Below are 19,941 nucleotides of genomic sequence, written 5' to 3' on the forward strand. Positions count from 1 at the left end.
AAAGAAGTTCGTTAAATAATAATTGGACTTGAGTATTACTATGTATTAAAGGAATTGAATAATATTAAATGGTTTTTAAGGATTTGAATAATAAGGAATAGAAAACTAAAAAAGTTATAACTTATTTATAATATTTATATTAAAAAGATTATAAAGAAATTTAATTTTGTAATAGAAAAATGTTTATTAATATTTTTACTCTATTACAATTTGTTTTAATATAAAGAATAATTATTTGAAAAGGATATTAAAAAGTTTTAAGAATTAATTAAATCCATTCTTTATTTTATTATTATAATTTGAGTGAATATAGTATTTGTTATAAGCAAATTATTACAATTTTTAAGGAACCCGAGTCCTATCTACTTAATAATTATAATAAAAATAATATCTTATCTTTAAGATATTAAATTCTTATTAATTAAGTATATTAAAGGTGGTAATAATATAATATAATATATTATAACATTTAATTCTTTATCCATTAATAATTCAAAAACGAGATAATTATTTTAAAGATATATAATCTCAATGTATAAAGGTTTAATAATATAAAAAGCTTTTTATTAAAATATTATAATTATATTAATAATAAAAGTGAAACTCCTTAATATTAAAAGGATTACAAAAAATATTATAGTATTTAAAAAATATTTTAAAGAAATACAGTTTGAGGTAGTATTTATTTAGATCTTTTATAATAATTAATAAATTATTCACTTAATAATAGAAAAGAATTATAAGATTTAAACAAAGTTATATTATATCGATATTTAAAATATATAATTATAATAGAAATATGGAAAAGGAAGCTTTATTATTACTTATATATTAATAAATAAAATACTAGCTGATAATTTGATAAAGATATTAATTCAATAGAAGTTCGAATGTTTTTGATTATTATTAAATTATCAAAATCTTTACGAATATATTAAAGAAATTGATTAATATAATTTTACAAAAAATTAATAAAATTATAAATATTGAATAAGTTGATTAATATCAATTATATTATATCTTTTTTTAATTATACTTATATTTTCCTTTGTTTATAAGTATAATTTATTATTATAAATAAACTAATATTTTATTCATTTAAAAATATAGATTAAAAAAATATTAATTAAATTTGAAAATATTTATTTAAAACTTATTAAGTTTATTATCGAAATTATTCATTATTATAGAACTATATATCAATACCACCTAAGGATTAATAATATAAAGATATATAGTAAGTAGGGGACGAACAAAGAAAATATTATAAAAATCAATAATAATAATAAAGTAAATGAATATAAGATAAATTATCTAAATAAAAAGAAAAAAAAAAGTATATTAAAAAACACCCCAAAAAGAATATTTTTGATTTAAAATTAAAATAACCTGAACAAAACTAAAAAGGATTTGAGAATAATATTTATTTAAATAAAAACAAGAAGGTATATTTTTTAAAAAGAAGGAATAGATTGAAAAAATAAACCAATAAAAATAAAACTGTTATTATCCTAAAAAGAATCCCAATTATTATTTCGATTCTGAGGGATAAAGACTCTTTAAAAAACAGAAGATCTCTTAAAAATTATCAATAAATTAAACAATTTAATAAATAATATATTAATTAAGTTTTTATAGAAAGAATTAATTATACCTTTAAACTTTAAAATAGATTTTAACTTACTTATATAAATAATTACTTAAGCATACATTTTTCTTATATTTTCTATAATTATATAAAAAAAGAATAATACCTTTATTAAAGTAATTATATTTTAATAAATTATAGAATTCATTTGATTAATATTAATATTACTTTTAATCTTAATAAGCCTTTCCTTAAAATACTTGTATGAGTTTTTTAAACAAATTATTTTATAATTCCAACAGTTTTAATAAATAATGAAACTATTATAATTAAAGTAGTTTAAAGACTTGCTTAATATAAGACGTTTAAAGTAAGGGAGGTAAATTGAAAAGTTTATAATATCAAAACTAAGATTAATTCAAAAAGTAATTAAAACAGAAGTAATGTAAATTACTTACTAGAGTTTAGTAGTATATCTCTTTCTTTTAAAAAAACACTTTTTCTTTTTAATAATAATTAGAGATTTATAGCTTTAATCGGTAAGATTAATTTTTTTTTTAAAGAATTGATTAAGATTAAGCAAATATATCTTTTTATTAAATTTATTATTAAAAGAAATAAGATTGCTAGGAGTAGAAATATCATTCTTGTATTAAATAGGAATTTTCTCTTTTTTAAATATATTATTATTATTATTATTATTATTATTATAATACTTAGCTTTTTTTTTATATTTATTATTTTTATGTTGACTAGGAAGAAATGAGGAAATGTACTGAGATCGATAAGATGGAGATTGTTTAAAGCTAATTATAAACAATTTAATATTACTTATTATAGGAAAACTATTATTAGGAGATCTCGATATATATTATAGAATAGGAAAAAACGAGATAGGAATTAAAGAAAATTGTATTCTTTTTGATTTCTATATGATCAGGAGTTAGTATTAATTAGAATAATCAAAGATTATTAAAAAGAAATTATACTACTATATTAATTGAGAAAAATAACTTGTAGAATATAGTTATTAAAAAAGATAAATTAGAAAAGAATAATATTAATATCAAAATGATTAAGTATTAATATAAAAAAAAGAAAAAGAAAAGTTAGCTATTATATACCTTCGAAAGCATTTATAAATTAATTAATCTATAACATTGTTTATTATACCAATACTATAAAAACTTTTTAATTTTATAATAATAAAGATTACAAATAACTATATAAAAACCAAAAGTTTGAGTACATTAAAAATAATCATATTTTAATACTTTATAATCAATAATTATATAAATAAATAACGAAATTCAAAAAGAAAAGAAAGATTGAAAATAATATATATAACAAATAAAGCTATATTGAATATAAATAAGTAAAGAGTGCTGTGTTTATATGTAGTTTCATAGTATAGTATAATAAATAATAAGCTTTTCTTAATAGTAATGAATAATCATATTAAATTGTAATGTAATTTGTACTTTATATTATAAGGAAATTAATAAAGGAGAATTATAAGTATTAAATAAAAATAATGATTTTAAACTTTATATTAATACTTTAATATATAAAGGCTTATAGAAGTAAAGAGTATATAAAAAATATAAGGTTTTAAGGGAATCTTGATTAGAGTTGATGATTATGCTTATATAATATATTATATAATATAATAAGAAACTGGGCTTTTTCAAACCTAGTAAGGGTCTTACAGGTACCCAAAATCCCTATATATACTATTCTTCAGGTAGTAGGCAATAAGAATAATGAATATAATTCAACTTTTCTTATAATACTATGTGATTCACCTCAAAAATAAAATATAATAAAAGTAGATATATTATTTCTATTCTATTTTATTTGATAAATATAAATTAATTCAAGTTCAAATATAATAATCTTAATAATATTATTATTATACTGAAAGATATTTATTTTGTTTATTAATAATTTGATTATATGTTTTTATTTTATAAATAATAAAGAATATTATCTCATAAAAATTAAATTATAATACATATAATAATAGTTCAATTATTTATTTACTTATAAGTTTTAAAAAATGCTTAAACACTTTAAATACTATAAAGATTTTAAAGTAATTAAACAATTTATTAAGATTTGTTATTATTATTACATTTATAGAATATCTTCTAATAGATTTAAGTTTTCTTTTTTTAATAGCAATTATAAATTCAATTATATAATACTTTCAAATATTTTTTAAATCAATAGTAATCTCATTTTATATATTATTTGTAAAGTATATATATAATAAATTTAATGAATACTAAATTAATATATATATTGGTTTATTAAAGTATATTATTTATAATATAGATATTAATTTCATTAAAAAGGAATTTCAATAATATATTATATTCAGATTTATTAAGATAAAAACAATTCTTGTAAAAGCATATCATTTAATTGATATTGTTGAGAGATTTTATATATTACTATATAAATCTTATAAGATTATTTATAATAAAACTTATAATTTGAGTATTAATAGGGCTATTATATTACAAATAATTATAAAAGCTATTAACAATATTATTAAATCAAATGATTTAATATTTACCTTACTTATTTTTAATATATTTTTTTATAACGTAACTTATGGTGAACCAGATCATATAGGAAACCGGGTCACATTTAGCCCATTACTGACTTCAAACCCTAACAAATTTTGCTATATATATCAAATCACTTCTTACATCTTCTCAAATTGAAAAGAAGATATAAAATGCTATTATTGTACTTCAATTAAAGGAATTTAAATTAATTAAAAAGGTTACAGAATATTTTAAAGTTCTTAAATCAATTCTTATAGCTAAGATTACTAAAAGAAAATCATATACTTAATCCTACAAAATAGCTCAAATCCTTTTAAATATAAAAGAAAATATTCTTATATAATAAATTTCATAACTTACTATCACTAAATTCCCTACTATATTTATATTAATAAAAGAAATAATCAACAAAATTCATCTTCAATATATTCAAATTATATTATCTCGAATTCCTATTTCAATAGAAATTCCATCTATAAGCTACAAATAAATCTATAAATTCCAAAAATAATATTCAAAATTTAAAACATATTACTTATATCAATTAAAATCTAATCAAACTAAAGAAATAATACTAAAGAATATTCAAACTTAATTTAACACATTTCATATACATCTTATTAAACAAAAATATAAATTAAATAATATATATAATATAAATAAAATCGAATTTAAAATTGGAAATATTTAAAATACACATATTATAATCGATTCTACTTAAAAATCGAATTGAAAAGTTATAGCTAACAAACAAAAATAAATAATTACATTTGAATATATTAATACAACTAGAAAGACTCTATCACCTATGATTATTTTCAAGGCTTAAAATATAAATTCTATATGAATTTTAAGAAATATACCTCAAAACTAATAATTCTATACTAATACAAATAAATAGATCTTAAACAATCATAAATTAGAATAATTAAAAAGGATTTTCAAATTAGAATTCAAAAAAGTGTTAGATAATCGATTTCGATTTTTGATTATAAATAACTATTCAAATTATATTACAAGTAGCTTTATTACTTTCTATATAAAAAAGAATATCGATTTACTTATATTACCTCCTCATTACTCCTATTTACTTCAATCATTTAATATTACAATATATAAACCAATAAAACAATATCATACTTTAAAGATCGATTGATATTCTCAAGCTAATATAAAACAAATCCAAAAAGCTGAATAAATAAAACTCTTTTAAAATATTAGAAAAAAAGCACTGAATTCTTCTAATATTAAAACTAACTAAAAAAGAGCTGATTTAGTACCTTTTACCCTACAAAAAGTATTCAATTTATTATTATTTAATTCCTCCCAATAATCTTTCACTTTACAAATAAGAATCTTTAATTAAGATCTAAACTTGTTTATACTTAGAAACTCTCCTTCAAATAAGATAAAACTAAAACAAGTAAATCAAATCTTTAATAAAGCTCTAATAAATAATAATTCTCTTACATTATTAACTTATCAATATATCAAAAAAATAACTAAACTTATAGAATCTCAAAATACTAAAATAATTCTACTTCAAAAACAACTTATTAATATTTAGAAAATAATTAAAATTCAAAAGAAAAGAATTAAAGATAAAAGAATTAAATTACAAAATCAATTTGTTTTTAATAATAAGAAAATACTAAAAATAATATATAAAACAAAGAAAAAACCTAAGAAGAAAAAGCTATAAGAATAATTATATAAATATTCAATCAAAGAATTAAAAAAGGAAATTAAAAAAGAAGAATCAAAAAATAGTTCAAGTAATTTAAAATTGAAATTAAATGAATATATAGTTTGTAGAACAAGATCACATAAAGAGAATTGAATTTTATGATCCGGTTCCCTATATGACCTGGTTCATTATAAGTTACGTTATAATTAAAAACAATCCTTTTATTTTTAATATTTAATAACAAATTATTACAATTTTTAAAACTATAATAAAAATCTACAAATTATATAGTTTTATGAAAATACAAAAAGTAATAAATATATACAATAACTCTTTAATTATTATACTTCATAATTTATTATTAAATAATGATATTTTAATATAGAAAAAGGATAATAATATTATATCTAATAAATAAAAAGGATCTTTTTTATTTCTTAATATAAACAAAGAAATATATATATTTAATTTACTTTATAGATTTATAAAGTTTCGTGTTATATTAATAAATTTATATTATAAAAATCCTAAGGACAATTATATTAAGGTAATTGATTAAGATTATAATCTTGATATTATTAATCTTATTATTCTTGATAATTATATTAATTATATTCCCAATCAATTTAAGAAATATAAGATAATTTTATTATAATCTAGCAAAATTGTATTATTTATTTCTAATAAAGTTATTATATAAGCTATAAACCTTGAAGAACCCCTTTTAAATTTATTCAAGAATAATTAAATATTTATATCAACAAGTTTCTTTTTAAATAATACTATCCTAAATTTATATCTATAAATAAAACTTTAATTTATTATTTCAACCTTATTCAATCATCTAGTTCTACAATATAATCTTGTCCTTTATATTAATAGAATAGTCCAACAGGCCTTAATATATTGTATTCTATATCGATCAAATAACTTAATAGAAGAAAAGAAAACAGATGATATTAAACTTTAAAAAGAAATTATATATTACTAATATATAATAAGAGAAGATGAATATATACCTTATAAGTAATGAATTAGAGGTTATAATAAAATAATCTTTGAATAATTTGAAGTATTAGAGAATAAAAACAACTCTTTAAAAGGAATACAATATTATATTTAATTATAGTTTTTATAATATTTTAAAAGAAGTTGAATAGAAAAAAGAGGATTATTATAATAGAATAGAAAGTGTAGGGTTTTTATAAATATATTAGAGGATTTATAAATAAAAGGTTTTTAAATAGAATAGATATATAATATAAGCGATTTAAAGGATTTGAAAGAATTATTTATAAGATTGTTTGAGGGTTTTAATAAGGAAGTTCAAAGAGGAATAGGTTTTTATTTCTTTTTCCCATCTACTTTATTTAATTAGAATCATATATGAACATATTGTATAATCTTAATATAGCTATATAGATCAAATCGATTATGAATTTACTACTACTACTATATAAAAGATATAGATTATAAGTCAGTTATATTATTTTAAATATATTAATATAATACTTATATTATATATTAGACTAGTAATCACCTGCTTTCGGAATGCTGTATAATAATTATATTATTTATAAAATAAAACCTTCTAGTATATTTATCTCAATTAATAATCAAATATAAAACTTTCGAACTAAGTTTGATATTAATTATATATGTATTTATATAATATTATAAATACTTACACTTACTTTATTCTTAAATAATATAATTATTAATAATAGTATAAAATATTAATTAATGTATTGAATTATAAATGATTATATCAAAATAATATCTTTTTCTTAACTTTTTTATATTTATATAATTAATTGAAATTTTGAAAATACCTTATTAATTTCTGTATCCTTAATTTTATTAAATAATAATAATAATAATAATAATAATAATAATAATAAATTTTCAATTTAATTAAGTTGATTAATATTAAGATAAAGATGTATATACACGTATACGTATTCGCATGTAACATATATTATATATGTATTATTAATAATATCAAGAAAGTTACTAAACCTTTAATTCATCTTAAAAATATTATATATAAATCTCGATTCTTTATATAAGCCTTATATTTTAAATCAGAATTATTAAAATTATATTATTTAAAAGCTTTTAGTCTACTTTATATAATTATAATTTTTTAATACTTTATTTAATTTTATTAAAATAATTTTATTGAAAAAGGCAATTAATGTTTTTAAATATTATATTATGCTATAACATTAATAAAGTTAAAATTCATTCTGGTTAATTAGATTACTTAAATTAGATCTCATTAAACAAAAGTTTCCTTTTTTTTGTATATATAATACTATAGTCCTCGCGGATAGTAAGATTATTAAGGAGATAAACCTTCAATTATATGATTATCCGATTTTATTCATATAATAAAAAGCAGGGTTAATAATAATAATAATAATAAAGCAATCTTAAGGATTATTTTTATATATTTAAAAATAAGTTTAAATATGTAGTTAATTTATCATCATTATTTCAAGAAATCCTATATATCGAAGTTGTTATAGATCGAAGTCGGGTGATTGATAGAATTTATTCAAGAGCCGACAAGTAGAGGTGTTAGCATCCCTATACTTTATATTTATCATGGCCGTAGCAGCATATGTCTTGTGCAGAGCTTTAAAGACGTGCATCATGGACGCGAGAATAATGATGAGCTGCACGGAATCGGATAGTTCGACTGAGCTGTATGGAACGAATTTGTGCATTAGGTTTGTGGGAACAATTACCGAATCTGTAAGATCAATGAATTGCACACTGTCTGATATGTTTCATCAAGCTTTCATCAAGCTTCCATGGAGCTTCATAGCTGTCGTGATCATGGTGATACTGAAAATCAACCAAAACCTCACAGATTGCTTCAAGGCAAGATAAGCATTCCAAAAAAAACAAAAAAAAACCAAAAAAAAACAAGCTGAGTATAATGTTGAAGAGTTTTAGCAAGATTGTATGATATCAAGCTTCTACTATTTAATCTGCTAAGGAATATGTTGCCATTGATACATCATAGATACAGCATCAAGAATCCCCACGTGCATTTTTTGATTAAAAAAAATGCATTTGTGGTGGTTCTAGGAAATGAAAAAGTTCTCGTATTGCTGTTAGTGAGTAGATTGAGAGCCCCATTTATGCTCTAGCTCCAGCAATGACTGTACTGAGCCAACAATGGTTTCTTCCAACCTTTTGAAGCTCCAATCTTGACCTTTGGCTTGTCGAATGATTTCCAAACTCCTGGCGTTGTTCAATTGGGTGGGGCGCAGGCCTTTTGGAAAAACTTCACTTTCATCACCGCCTGTCGGTAATCTTCCCTCCAGTTCCGGGAAATTTTTCCGAATAACATTCACGACCAACTGGGGCGCGAGAGGACCCGAGGAGATAATGTGACGTTTGTTAGCCATACGAGGGGAGGTGAGTGCGATGATATGCAAGAGAGCTACATCGCGAACATCAACCTTTGCATTTATTAGTCTGATAAACAGCGAGAGGAATCTGTATATATAGCCGAGGAGGGAAAAACTTACAAAATCCCAAAAGGCAAACATGGCATCACCAACGGTCTCATGGGTGTCATTAATGAAAGCATAGCAAGCGAACTCGTTGGTTTCGTTAATATTTTTAAGACTGGGGACGGGCTGGAGTATAGGGCCGAGGACTACATCAGGATTGATCACAACTAGTTCAAAAGCCGGATTCTTTTCTTTCATGAAGCACCACTGCCATTGATGTGTTAGCAACCTTAGAGAAGGATCACCAAGTCAATATGAAGATGCGTGTTCTAGCCTGGACATGGTAAGGGGGCTTGCTTACGGCTGCAAGTTCGGCATTCTTTTTACCAACATTGTATCCGATGAGAGGGTTTTGAGACGATACTGCATCATGCTTAGTCGCCTGTGAGTTAGATTAGCTATGATGCTATATTGTGATAGCAAGAAATCTGACAGGGTTCCAATCATCTTCGGCACAAGGTTCCCGTTCCGGAGCATTCAAATCTTCGAATGAATCAAGAATAGACACAGCACTACCAAGTAAAACAAAACGCTTCACCTGCTTGCCTCCTAGTTCGTGAGTCGCTTTGAGAATTTCTGTAGTGCTTTCGTCAATGTTAGAGATTGGCCATAAGAGTGTGCAGGCCTGTATAATTACCCATGAACAGCTGGGTCAATCAAGTCTTTCTTCACGTCCTTGACAGCAAATGTGACTGGAGACGCGGTATGAATGATGTAATCAAAGCCGTCTTCTTCAGATTGATCTCTGAAAACATGGTCAAAAGCTCCAGGTGTTGTGATTTCAGGCACAAATACAAACTTGACCTTTCCCACCCATTCTGGATGAAGTTCGAGTATTTGATTGGCTTTCGTAGGGGAGCGGACACTGGCAGTAGGTTTGTAGCCGTTCTGCAAAGTCTGTTAAATACACTCGGATCTACATAATAACAAATGGAAGCATGCATACCTCAATCAGGAGGGAAAGGATATGAGAAGCTATGAAGCCACTACCCCCAGTCAAGAAGACGGATTTTTTTTCAGTAGACATAATGTATGCTGGAGTTCGATTTGATGTTTGTAAGTTTGAGAACTGAAATGGAGGGACGAGGACATGATATGCTTTAATCATGCGGAGCTGAGAGTCTTAATCTTTCTTAAGTTGAATGCTGCTTTGTCACGAAATTGAGCATTGTGATGTTTACTAATCGCGTTTTGCAGAAATGTTCATCTCCAGGAATGTCGTTGTAAGCTATGCACACAGAGAGGCTTTGTCACCTGTCCAATGACCAATGCTACTACCCCAGCTTGGTAACATCGACCACCTGAAAACGACAGATGAGTGATGGAACCGGAAATGATTACACAATATTCTTGCATGTAGTTATCCGTATGTTGCCAGATAATCAAATCGTGAAAAGGTCAATAACAACGATTGAAGCGTCATTGTAGCATAACGTAAGTCATGGCGTAATGCGTCTAATTGTGGGGGACCACCCCATCAAAAAAGCAACAATTCAACAATGGTCCGTCGAAAAAGTTTAAAAGTGCAGGAAATGGAATCTCGACTTTCTGAAGCAGTATTAGGAGTTCAAAATGGAAAGTATAAGTCTTCATATGAAGCTGCAAAAGAACTGGGGCTTTCTAAAGATACTGTGACGCGACGCGTCAAAGAGGGTTCATCGCGTTCTGAAGCACGTCAATCGCAACAGAAACTTTCTGCTGTACAAGAGAATGTACTTCTTAAGTGGATAAAGCAATTGACAATTAGTGGCTATTCACCAGGCCATTAGTTGTTAAAAGAATTGGTTGAGGAGTTACGTTCAAAACGGACTTATAATTTGGATTGCCTCTCATTTGACTCCCTTGAACTCCCACCACAACACCTTCTTGGTCATAAATGGGTTCCACGATTTATCAAACGACATCCTCATCTTACAGTTGTTATTGGCCGTCGAATTGAATCTGTAAGAATGGATGGTGCAACCAGGGAAACATGTAGTACTTGGTTTGACGCGTATCAAAAAGCGATTCAGGATTATGGAATTGAGAAGAAAGACGAATATAATATGGATGAATCTGGACATTCAATTGGGACAATGGAATCAACTCGAATTATTATCGATTCTACACTTCGTACAAAACATCAAGCACATCCAGGCCGTCAAGAGTGGATTTCAATGGTAGAGTGTATTTGTGCGGATGGATCCATTCTTCCACCACTCGGGATTTTTAAAGGTAAAAATGTCCTTCAAAATTGGATTCCGAAGGAAGTTCTTGGTAGCTGGTTCTTTTCAGCAAATACAAAGGGCTGGACAAGCAATCTTCATGGATTAGAATGGCTAAAACGCGTTTTCGAACCTGCAACTCGTGCAAAAGCAGGTGGCAAATATCGGCTTCTCATCTGCGATGGCCACGATTCTCATATTAGTGGAAGCTTTATAGCTCACTGCCTTCAAAATCGAATTGTACTTCTTATACTTCCTCCTCATACCTCGCATTTGCTTCAGCCACTTGATGTTGCGGTTTTCGGTCCATTGAAAAAACGGCTCACCGCAGCACTTTCTGATTTGAATCAAGCTCAACTTGTACGAATACAAAAGATTGAATGGATGGAGGCATATATTAAAGCTCGAGCCGACGTATGCCATCATCAAAATATCGAATCGGCATGGCGGGGAGCTGGGTTACATCCATTTAATCCACAGAGAGTGTTCCGTACACTGGGTCGAGAGTTTACCCCCGAAGTCGAAATATCCAAAGAACCAACCCAATTTGATATTTTTAACCAAGTCTTCGTCAATAGCTCACCCCCGGATGTAGCAATCTTACAAACAGCAAATAACCTTTTAAATTCAACAATTGAAAATGATACGACTCTTTCAACCTCGGTTCGTCAATACATTCGAAAATTGATGATTAGGAGTGAGCAACTTCGAGCTCAAAGTATTGTTCATCAATACGATGCGAATAATTTACGAGCTATTATGAAGAAACGTACGATACGTAAGAAAGGAAAGAGACTAGTTTTGAAGGGTCATTTTCATATTTCTACGCAAGAATTATGTGATGCAGTAGTGGAAGTCGAAAAAGCTACTAAGGTACAGACAATGAAAAAAGGAAAAGGGAAAGGGAAAGTAATTGAATATGAAACTGAAACTGAAGAGGATATTGGAGAAGAAGTTGAAGATGAATCTGAAAGTGATACTGGAGATTGTATTATAGTTGATTGTTGAGTAATTGAGATTTTAATAGAGTGGTTCCCCGCAATTAGACGCATTACGCCATTAGACGCATTACGCCATGACTTAACGTTATGGATGATGATGAATCAAGATATCAAGAACGCAAATGACAAGTGGTACGCTAATTAATACTAGCGCACCAGAGTACCTAGGTACATATAAATAGCTTCTACATAGCATAATAAGAACTTCGTCCTTCTTTCACACTATACACGTACCAACAAGGAGATATTGATCACTCATCATTTCGCCGATACGAATTCTATAAATTCCATAATATCTCGAGAATTAATCGCTTATTATTCAAGTCAAATAAGATTATATATAAGAGTTGAGACTCTGACTTATTATATACTAATCGAAAACACATTAAAACTTTAATTTTCTTAACTTTTAAACTATATATTAATTCGATTAATCTTATAAACGAATTTATATAGTTTAAATTTTTTCTTTATTAAAACTGTTCAAATAAATAAATAATTCTTTATCAATTTTTTATTAAATCAAGTTATAGATATTTAAAATTTAAAATTTAAAATTTAAAATTTAAAATTTAAAATTTAAAAAAATCTATAAAAAGTAAATTTTTATATATAGAAAAAGTACTATATATTATAAAATTTAAGAGATTACAACTTTAACAATTTATAACTTTATTAAAAAGGAAATTTTATAGAAACTATTTATTTATAAGATTCTTATTATATTTATTTTTAATATATTAAATCTTTAAATCAGTTCTTTTATTCATTAAGGTTTTATAAAAATCATTAGTTTATATAAAAAACGATTTTTCATAGGTATTTTATTACGAATAAGAGTAGTATGCGATAAGTCGAGGCCTTGACTCTTACACCTTGAAAGCTGTAGAATAACTCCTCGCGTTGATATTTGGCCCTACAGGTAGCTAATACAAAGCTCGTCATGTAATTACCTTCCATTTTGCCTTACATCAGCAGCAATCTGGTCAATTGATTCTGCAGAGCATAGAATGTAGAGCTTGAATGACTTTCAGACACTGAAATCCCTTCTGACGTTGAAATATGTTGAGACATTGAAATACATTCAAACATTAGATACACTCCAATAAGAATGTTTTTAGTTTAATGCTTTGTAAATCCAAGGTAAAACCATAAGTATTGTGATGGAAATCGAATTTTGATACCGATGGCCATATTCAATGGACTTATGCATCTCCTCTTCCTTTCACAGAAGGAGTATATTGTATTGCTAGGTGAAAGAGAGTCATTTGTTATTTCGACTTCTCCTTTCATTGTCTCATAAATCTTGACCGGACTACAAAATTCTCCCTTCAAGTTTCATCATATCTTGCCACGAACACTTGTTTGAAGGACTCGCCGTTGACATTTTACTTGACTTCCTGCCCATTTACAAATCAATAAACGATGGGATGAGTGTGGTATACATCATTTTCAAGCCGGTCTTCATGAGTTTCACTAGAAACAACACGGGAGTCTGACATGATGGAATACGTTGGGCAGATATGCAATCAATTTGCATTTGCGATATTGACTTCTCCCACGAGACGTACAGCATCGCAAGAACATGAAGATCTGGATTCGAAGATGTGGTTCCATGCATTGAACGACTCCATAGAAATAAACAGCACTAAAACAGAAAAGGCAAAGTAACCAGCAATCTGTAGTACTTCAGGGACTTGAACCGTGGGAACGATGGATCTTATGGAGCTTTCCAGATTGAATCCGCATCATCGACTGCACGCAATAATATATCTTCATAGAGGTCCTCTCGAGATCCTTTCATCCGTTGATATGATTGCCCAAGTTTCACACTGCTGCAACTTTGAATCCTTGACCGCCGTTCTCACCTCGCACGGAAACTTCCAACACTAAACCCCCGCTTTCCCTTTGCCCCACCAATTCCACCCAACACCCAAACATCCGACTCCATCTATTCAATTCATGCCACGAGTTTCATAATAAGGGTTCTTCTTAAAGCTCTCCCATATCTGTTCTTCTCCTGAAAGCCCTCATTCACAATTTCTCATTATCCATCTTTCTCAATTTCTGAACGTCTTCGAATTTTATCTCAATACTCGTCTTCTCCAATCAATCATATCAATTAAACTCGTTCAAAATGGCATCTGTTAAGACAATCCCCCCTGGACAAACCTTCATCGATACTCTCGATAAATCATTCGTCGATGTCCCCGTCAACAAGGAGAAGGACAATGCAATTGCAACCACAGAGTTTCTCCAAGCTGCCGAATCCCTTACCACTCTTTTCGGTATGGGCCCATTCTTGTCTCTCCTTGAGAAGTAACGAGTTAATGAATTGTAGATGTTATGGGATCTGTAGCATTCAACCCAGTCAAGAATGATATGGCTGGTAACATCAAGGTACAATTGGCTCCTGTCGATTGAATACAAAGGTGCTAACATTTTGGCAGAAAATCCGCGAGAGACAACTTGCTGCACCGGCAGAATCAGAGACTCTCCAAGAATTGGTTGTCAATGAGCTCAAGACCAAGAAGCACACCGCTACTGAAGGTTTAGTTTGGTTGGTTCGGTATGTCATTTTCATACGATTCTATATACTATTCTCGCCATCATTATCTGCCATCGAGTTGGCATACTTTGGCACAATATTCCTAACCCTTTATCCTTTCTGCAAACTTCGAAATTCAAAGCTAATAGCCCGCCCTCCCCGTAGTGGTCTAGACTTCACCTGCATCGCTCTCTCACAAAACCTTGCCGCCCCCGCGGATGAACTCTCTGTATCCTTCCGTGCTGCCTACGGCGAGACACTCAAACCCCACCACTCCTTCATGGTGAAGCCCATATTCAGCGCCGCCATGTCCGCCTGCCCATACAGAAAAGATTTCTACGTTAAGCTTGGAGATGACAACTCCAAGGTCGAGGGTGCTTTGAGAGTGTGGTTGAGTGCATTGGAGAATTTGATCGCCATCTTGAAGGGATTTTTGGACAGAAAGGAGGCCAAGTGGTAGATTTGGGAGAAGATACTGGAGATAGGAAGGCCGTCAATTCTGGCATGAGTGAGCGAGCAAGCGATTAATTTTGAACGAGTTGATATGATGAAGCGTTTTGTTTTGGGAGAATAGCAAATCAACAGGATCAAAGATTATGAACCACGTATACATGAAGAAAAAAGAAAAAAGTAACTTAGCAAGCTTTTATTTCCTAAGTGAATGAATGCTAATCGGCATTGACTTTACTAATCCTTAATTCTGTCAACACATGCCATTTCCTCAATATTGCCTATAAGCCTGCCACACCTTCAAATGACCTGGAAGTCCTATCGACCCTTTGCCTGCCCTATTTACGAATTTCAAAGTTCGTCGCCATTCCACACTTCCAAAGTGCCGACTTTTTTTTTTGAACACTGTTCCAGTATCCAGCTACTATGTTGATGTTTCTTATCATCGAACAGCATTTGAAGGATATCGTGGTGCAGGACACTTGGTCGGTCCGAAAAACTACCAGGTACTGTAAATTCATAACTTTTTGTCGTAAGATCGAGGTATTTTGCTGAAGCAAAAGCTTGACCGTTGAGCTTGATTCACCAACCCTCCCTATCTCCCTCTTCTGAATATTCTTCTGCGTGCAGCTCTCAGTAATTGTATAGCGCCTACATAGGAGTAAACGAAGTCTTGTTTCAGACCCACGTAGAACCTATCTCTCTTAACTTTGCACATCGTTAATTCCGGCCTCCTATTATTCTCCCCTTGTTCATCTTGAGTGTCATCATCATCATCATCGTCTACCTCAGTGACGGTGACGCTCGCTGCTAGATTTGTTGTCGAACTCGCTCCAGTATTGCTGTCAACACCAAAATCTTTTTCAAAATATACGCCAATCTCATCACTTCCTTCCACATCATCTGAACCTACAGTAATCAGTTCCGTCGCATGTCCTGGCCTCAAACTCGCCCTCAATCTTCTTCTGGCACTATTTCTACTGTCAACCGCAATCCTCAAATTCTCTAAATCTGGAAACAATTCTCGGATCCTATGTTGTGGTGTTGGTAGGTCGCTTGCAACCACTGCCACAAATCGCATGTGTAAGCTATCCAATGCTACATTCTTCCATTTTTTCATCGGCGCAATCGATTTTGGTGTTTCATCAAGCAAAAACCACCTCACGTCAAGAAATATCGATGCCACACAATTTAGGAACAGGGTGTCAATGGCAGGATTGAAGTAGAACGGTGTAATTCCAGCAACAGCATCGCGGGGCTCCGTCACTGGCGGTGGCTCGTATGCCATTAGACAGTAATGTTTTAAAGCCACTTCTCTTGATTCATGACTTGCATGCAAGAGTGTAGGAATTCGTCGCCTGTTTGATCGAAGTTTGGTTTTGAAGTTATAAGGTGAGCTGGTCGGACAGCTGGGGTATAATTCGTGAACGAGAGGATCGGGTAATGCATATCCCCAGATAATTAGTCGTAGTTCAGTGGGTAGGTCAGGGAAGTGGGTGAATCGTTGAGTAAATTTTGCTGTAATGATGCTAGATAATTGACCTAACGCCCTCTTTTTCATTTTTGGGGGCGAGATGAAAGAGGTCGAGGGGAGGTTGGGTGATGTATTGTCGCCATCGTCTGCTCTTGCTGATTGTGAAATGCTATTCTTGAATCTCGTGGTTATCGTGGTTGTCATGATTGTGGACTCAGGCCTGGTCTAGAAGCGTAGATCCAATATGAGCAAACTTTGTGATACCGTTCAGAGTAGACTACAGATATCGAAGAATGATGTAATTCTAAGGCCGAAATCAATGCCTTGGGCGTCACCGTTTTGAGTGGCAATGTGATGGGCGACTTTTCAAAGTATAAAGGACCGATGAATGGGTGGGTGTAGTGAATCAGAAGGAAAGCGATAAATGAATGAATATCAATCAATACTACAACAACATTGATTGGTATCCGGGAGAATCAAGTAACAGAAAAACATAGCAAAACTAACCGGATGACCAACGTGAAATTGAATTAAAACGAGTACTGCGCATAGAAGTGAAAGAAATGCCTTTTTTTTTTTTTTTTCCAGAAATTTGCTATCATCGATAATGATTTGGGTGGCTCGAGAGGTGCTTTGAAGAAGAGAGGAAGAAGCGGGGGAAAGTGAAAGTAAGAAGTAAGTGCACGCACGCTACGAGTATTATGGTAAGGAACTCAGGAAGCTCAGGAAGGCACTGGAAGGTTACATACACAAATACAGCACGAAGGACGGACTAGCCTACTAGCCTACTATAAGTCACCACTGACTAATAATCCCAACGCTTAGCCTTGTCGTGTTTTTGAAATGTTTTAAATTAATAAATTAATAAAATTCTCAAGTTTCTTTGGTAATTCCTCTAATTCATGTTGATCGTCTAGTTCGTTCGTCAAAATTACGGAGTAGAACAACAAATTCATCCCTCTTCATCTCGTTTCAACTCGCAATTGAAGAAACAATGGATCATCTATATAAATCCGTACCTTGGTTGCTGAATCGAACCTTCTCACAGGATGAGCATTTACAAAAGAACCTTCCATCACATGTCTTGTAACTTTCTTTTTATCATGCCACAGAAGCTCTCAAATAAAACACTGTCGTGGCCTTTCAACCATCGAATAACCACTTTCGTTCCTGGAGATTCTTCTTCGTGGTCCCCAAATGAGATTCTGAACCCAAAAGCCATATCTTCAGGCAGACCTTTCGGGGTAACATTCGACTTCTCATCATTAGTCTCACTTAGATGCCTGCGTGACGCTCGAGACCAAACGGCCTTCTCGCAGAAGCCTGTACCAACAAATCTCGCGGACTCCCAGCTCCATAGCGCAATCAGTTTTGACAACATATCGTGTAGCCGTGTAGCGATGAAAGCTTTGTCGCTTATGCTACCCTAGGGACTACTTAATACTCAAGATACTGTAAAGCATGACTATTGACAAACTAGACCTACCGTAATCGTTTGCTCTGTTGGGAATGGCAGTAGACTCTTTGGTAAACTTTTACAACCACGAGATACTGCAATACTCGGCCTTCTGTCATTAAAGCTCCATGCTACTGCCCATCTTCTCGTCCTACTGCCCTGTATGAATTCTGTCACGGCATAGTTGTCGATTTTGTATTTTTTCAGCTGCTCGATGACTTTTGATAAACTTGAGAACTTCCCCAACATTGAAGTATACCATTGAACTTCATTTCGTAATTGCAAGGATTCGACTATCATCCGTGAGACAAAGGATACTTCTCCGCCTTCGCAGACCATCTCCGTTTCGGAACCGGTGCAAGCTGTAAATGGAGGTCGCTGTTTAAGAGATGCTGAAGAAATTAAATCTTCGGCTGAAGTATAGAATGGTGGATTGCAAAGTGTAAAGTCTAAGCTTGGAGTTATCAACAAAAACTCCTTTTAGTTAATGGGGATAACAATAACTACCTGTGACAAGCTATCTGATCAAGAGGTATCAGCGGGCCTTTTGATTTGGTCTGGATGAGCTGAATCCGGGTTTGCAGTCCATTATTTTGGACGTTAGTTCTAGCAAAAGCAATACTCCTGTCATCGATATCTGAATATAATCAATGGTCATCCTCGATTGAAAAACTCAGGGTACAGACCTGTTCCAGTAAATCTCCATGAAGCACGTTGAGCACAACCTAAAAGCGGATATATGCAACTTGCTCCAGTACCAATATCAAGCCCATGAACTTGTCGATTAGAGTTATAGCAGTCGTTATAGACATCACTCGATGTATCAATAAGTTCTTGCAACCACAGTATGTAGTTTAACCTATTAGGTACCTTGATCCATTCAGCTTAAAGAAAGAATACGACACGTAATTGAATACAGTTGGAGCTTAGACTAGACTTACTGGTGGGCAGAGTCGGTCGTCTGGAAGTGTCAGGTTCAGACTAAAGTCCCGTTTCAATAGCGATTTTGTGAGCTGCTGGACCGATTTAGGATCGCTAAAATCTAATTGGCCATTTGACTTCAAACTGGGAACGTGTTCAGCAGGCGCAGAAGAGGTACATAAAACGTTTCAGGTACGATAGTAAAAAGTCAAGAAGGTTGAAAATATTCGCTGATTAAGAACCTACAGTTTACCAAAATCTGGGTCTTCATTTCCCAGAGCCACAAAGTCAACCTCCTCCTTGTAGATATTTGTAGCTGCCGACATTTTCGACCTTGATCAGTGAATTTCGACGAATCAGGTACCTAGGTAACGACGACGACTATAGTGAAATCATCGAGGCCGTGTTTGTGGTTTGATCCCAAGGGTGTTCAGATAGCCAAACCTGGAGATCTCATGAAGAGAGGAATGAATACTTGTGTTGATTAATAAGCACAAAAAGGCGGG

At 30.4% G+C, this 19,941-nt stretch overlaps 4 protein-coding genes across 4 annotated transcripts; 1 reads left to right on the forward strand and 3 right to left on the reverse strand.

Moving 5' to 3' along the window:
• Positions 1-8,976: 8,976 nt before the first annotated feature.
• Positions 8,977-10,489, reverse strand: EAF01_006306 (uncharacterized protein; the record flags this gene model as incomplete). Its single annotated transcript, XM_038914560.1, has 6 exons — positions 8,977-9,327; positions 9,397-9,588; positions 9,683-9,763; positions 9,815-9,965; positions 10,019-10,269; positions 10,328-10,489. The coding sequence occupies 6 exons, from the start codon at positions 10,487-10,489 to the stop codon at positions 8,977-8,979; spliced, it is 1,188 nt and encodes a 395-aa protein (XP_038769515.1).
• Positions 10,490-14,723: 4,234 nt separating this feature from the next.
• Positions 14,724-15,594, forward strand: EAF01_006307 (uncharacterized protein; the record flags this gene model as incomplete). The annotated part of the gene is made up of 4 exons (XM_038914561.1): positions 14,724-14,874; positions 14,928-14,986; positions 15,037-15,155; positions 15,300-15,594. The coding sequence occupies 4 exons, from the start codon at positions 14,724-14,726 to the stop codon at positions 15,592-15,594; spliced, it is 624 nt and encodes a 207-aa protein (XP_038769516.1).
• Positions 15,595-16,179: 585 nt separating this feature from the next.
• EAF01_006308 (uncharacterized protein) lies at positions 16,180-17,262 on the reverse strand (the record flags this gene model as incomplete). Its single annotated transcript, XM_038914562.1, has 1 exon — positions 16,180-17,262. The coding sequence occupies one exon, from the start codon at positions 17,260-17,262 to the stop codon at positions 16,180-16,182; it is 1,083 nt and encodes a 360-aa protein (XP_038769517.1).
• An 871-nt stretch (positions 17,263-18,133) lies between these two features.
• On the reverse strand, positions 18,134-19,761 carry EAF01_006309 (uncharacterized protein; the record flags this gene model as incomplete). Its single annotated transcript, XM_038914563.1, has 6 exons — positions 18,134-18,484; positions 18,545-18,968; positions 19,022-19,151; positions 19,201-19,384; positions 19,456-19,579; positions 19,682-19,761. The coding sequence occupies 6 exons, from the start codon at positions 19,759-19,761 to the stop codon at positions 18,134-18,136; spliced, it is 1,293 nt and encodes a 430-aa protein (XP_038769518.1).
• Positions 19,762-19,941: the final 180 nt, after the last annotated feature.

Source organism: Botrytis porri (assembly GCF_014898465.1).
Source record: "Botrytis porri strain MUCL 3234 chromosome Unknown BPOR_008, whole genome shotgun sequence".
NCBI classification, from domain to species: domain Eukaryota; kingdom Fungi; phylum Ascomycota; class Leotiomycetes; order Helotiales; family Sclerotiniaceae; genus Botrytis; species Botrytis porri.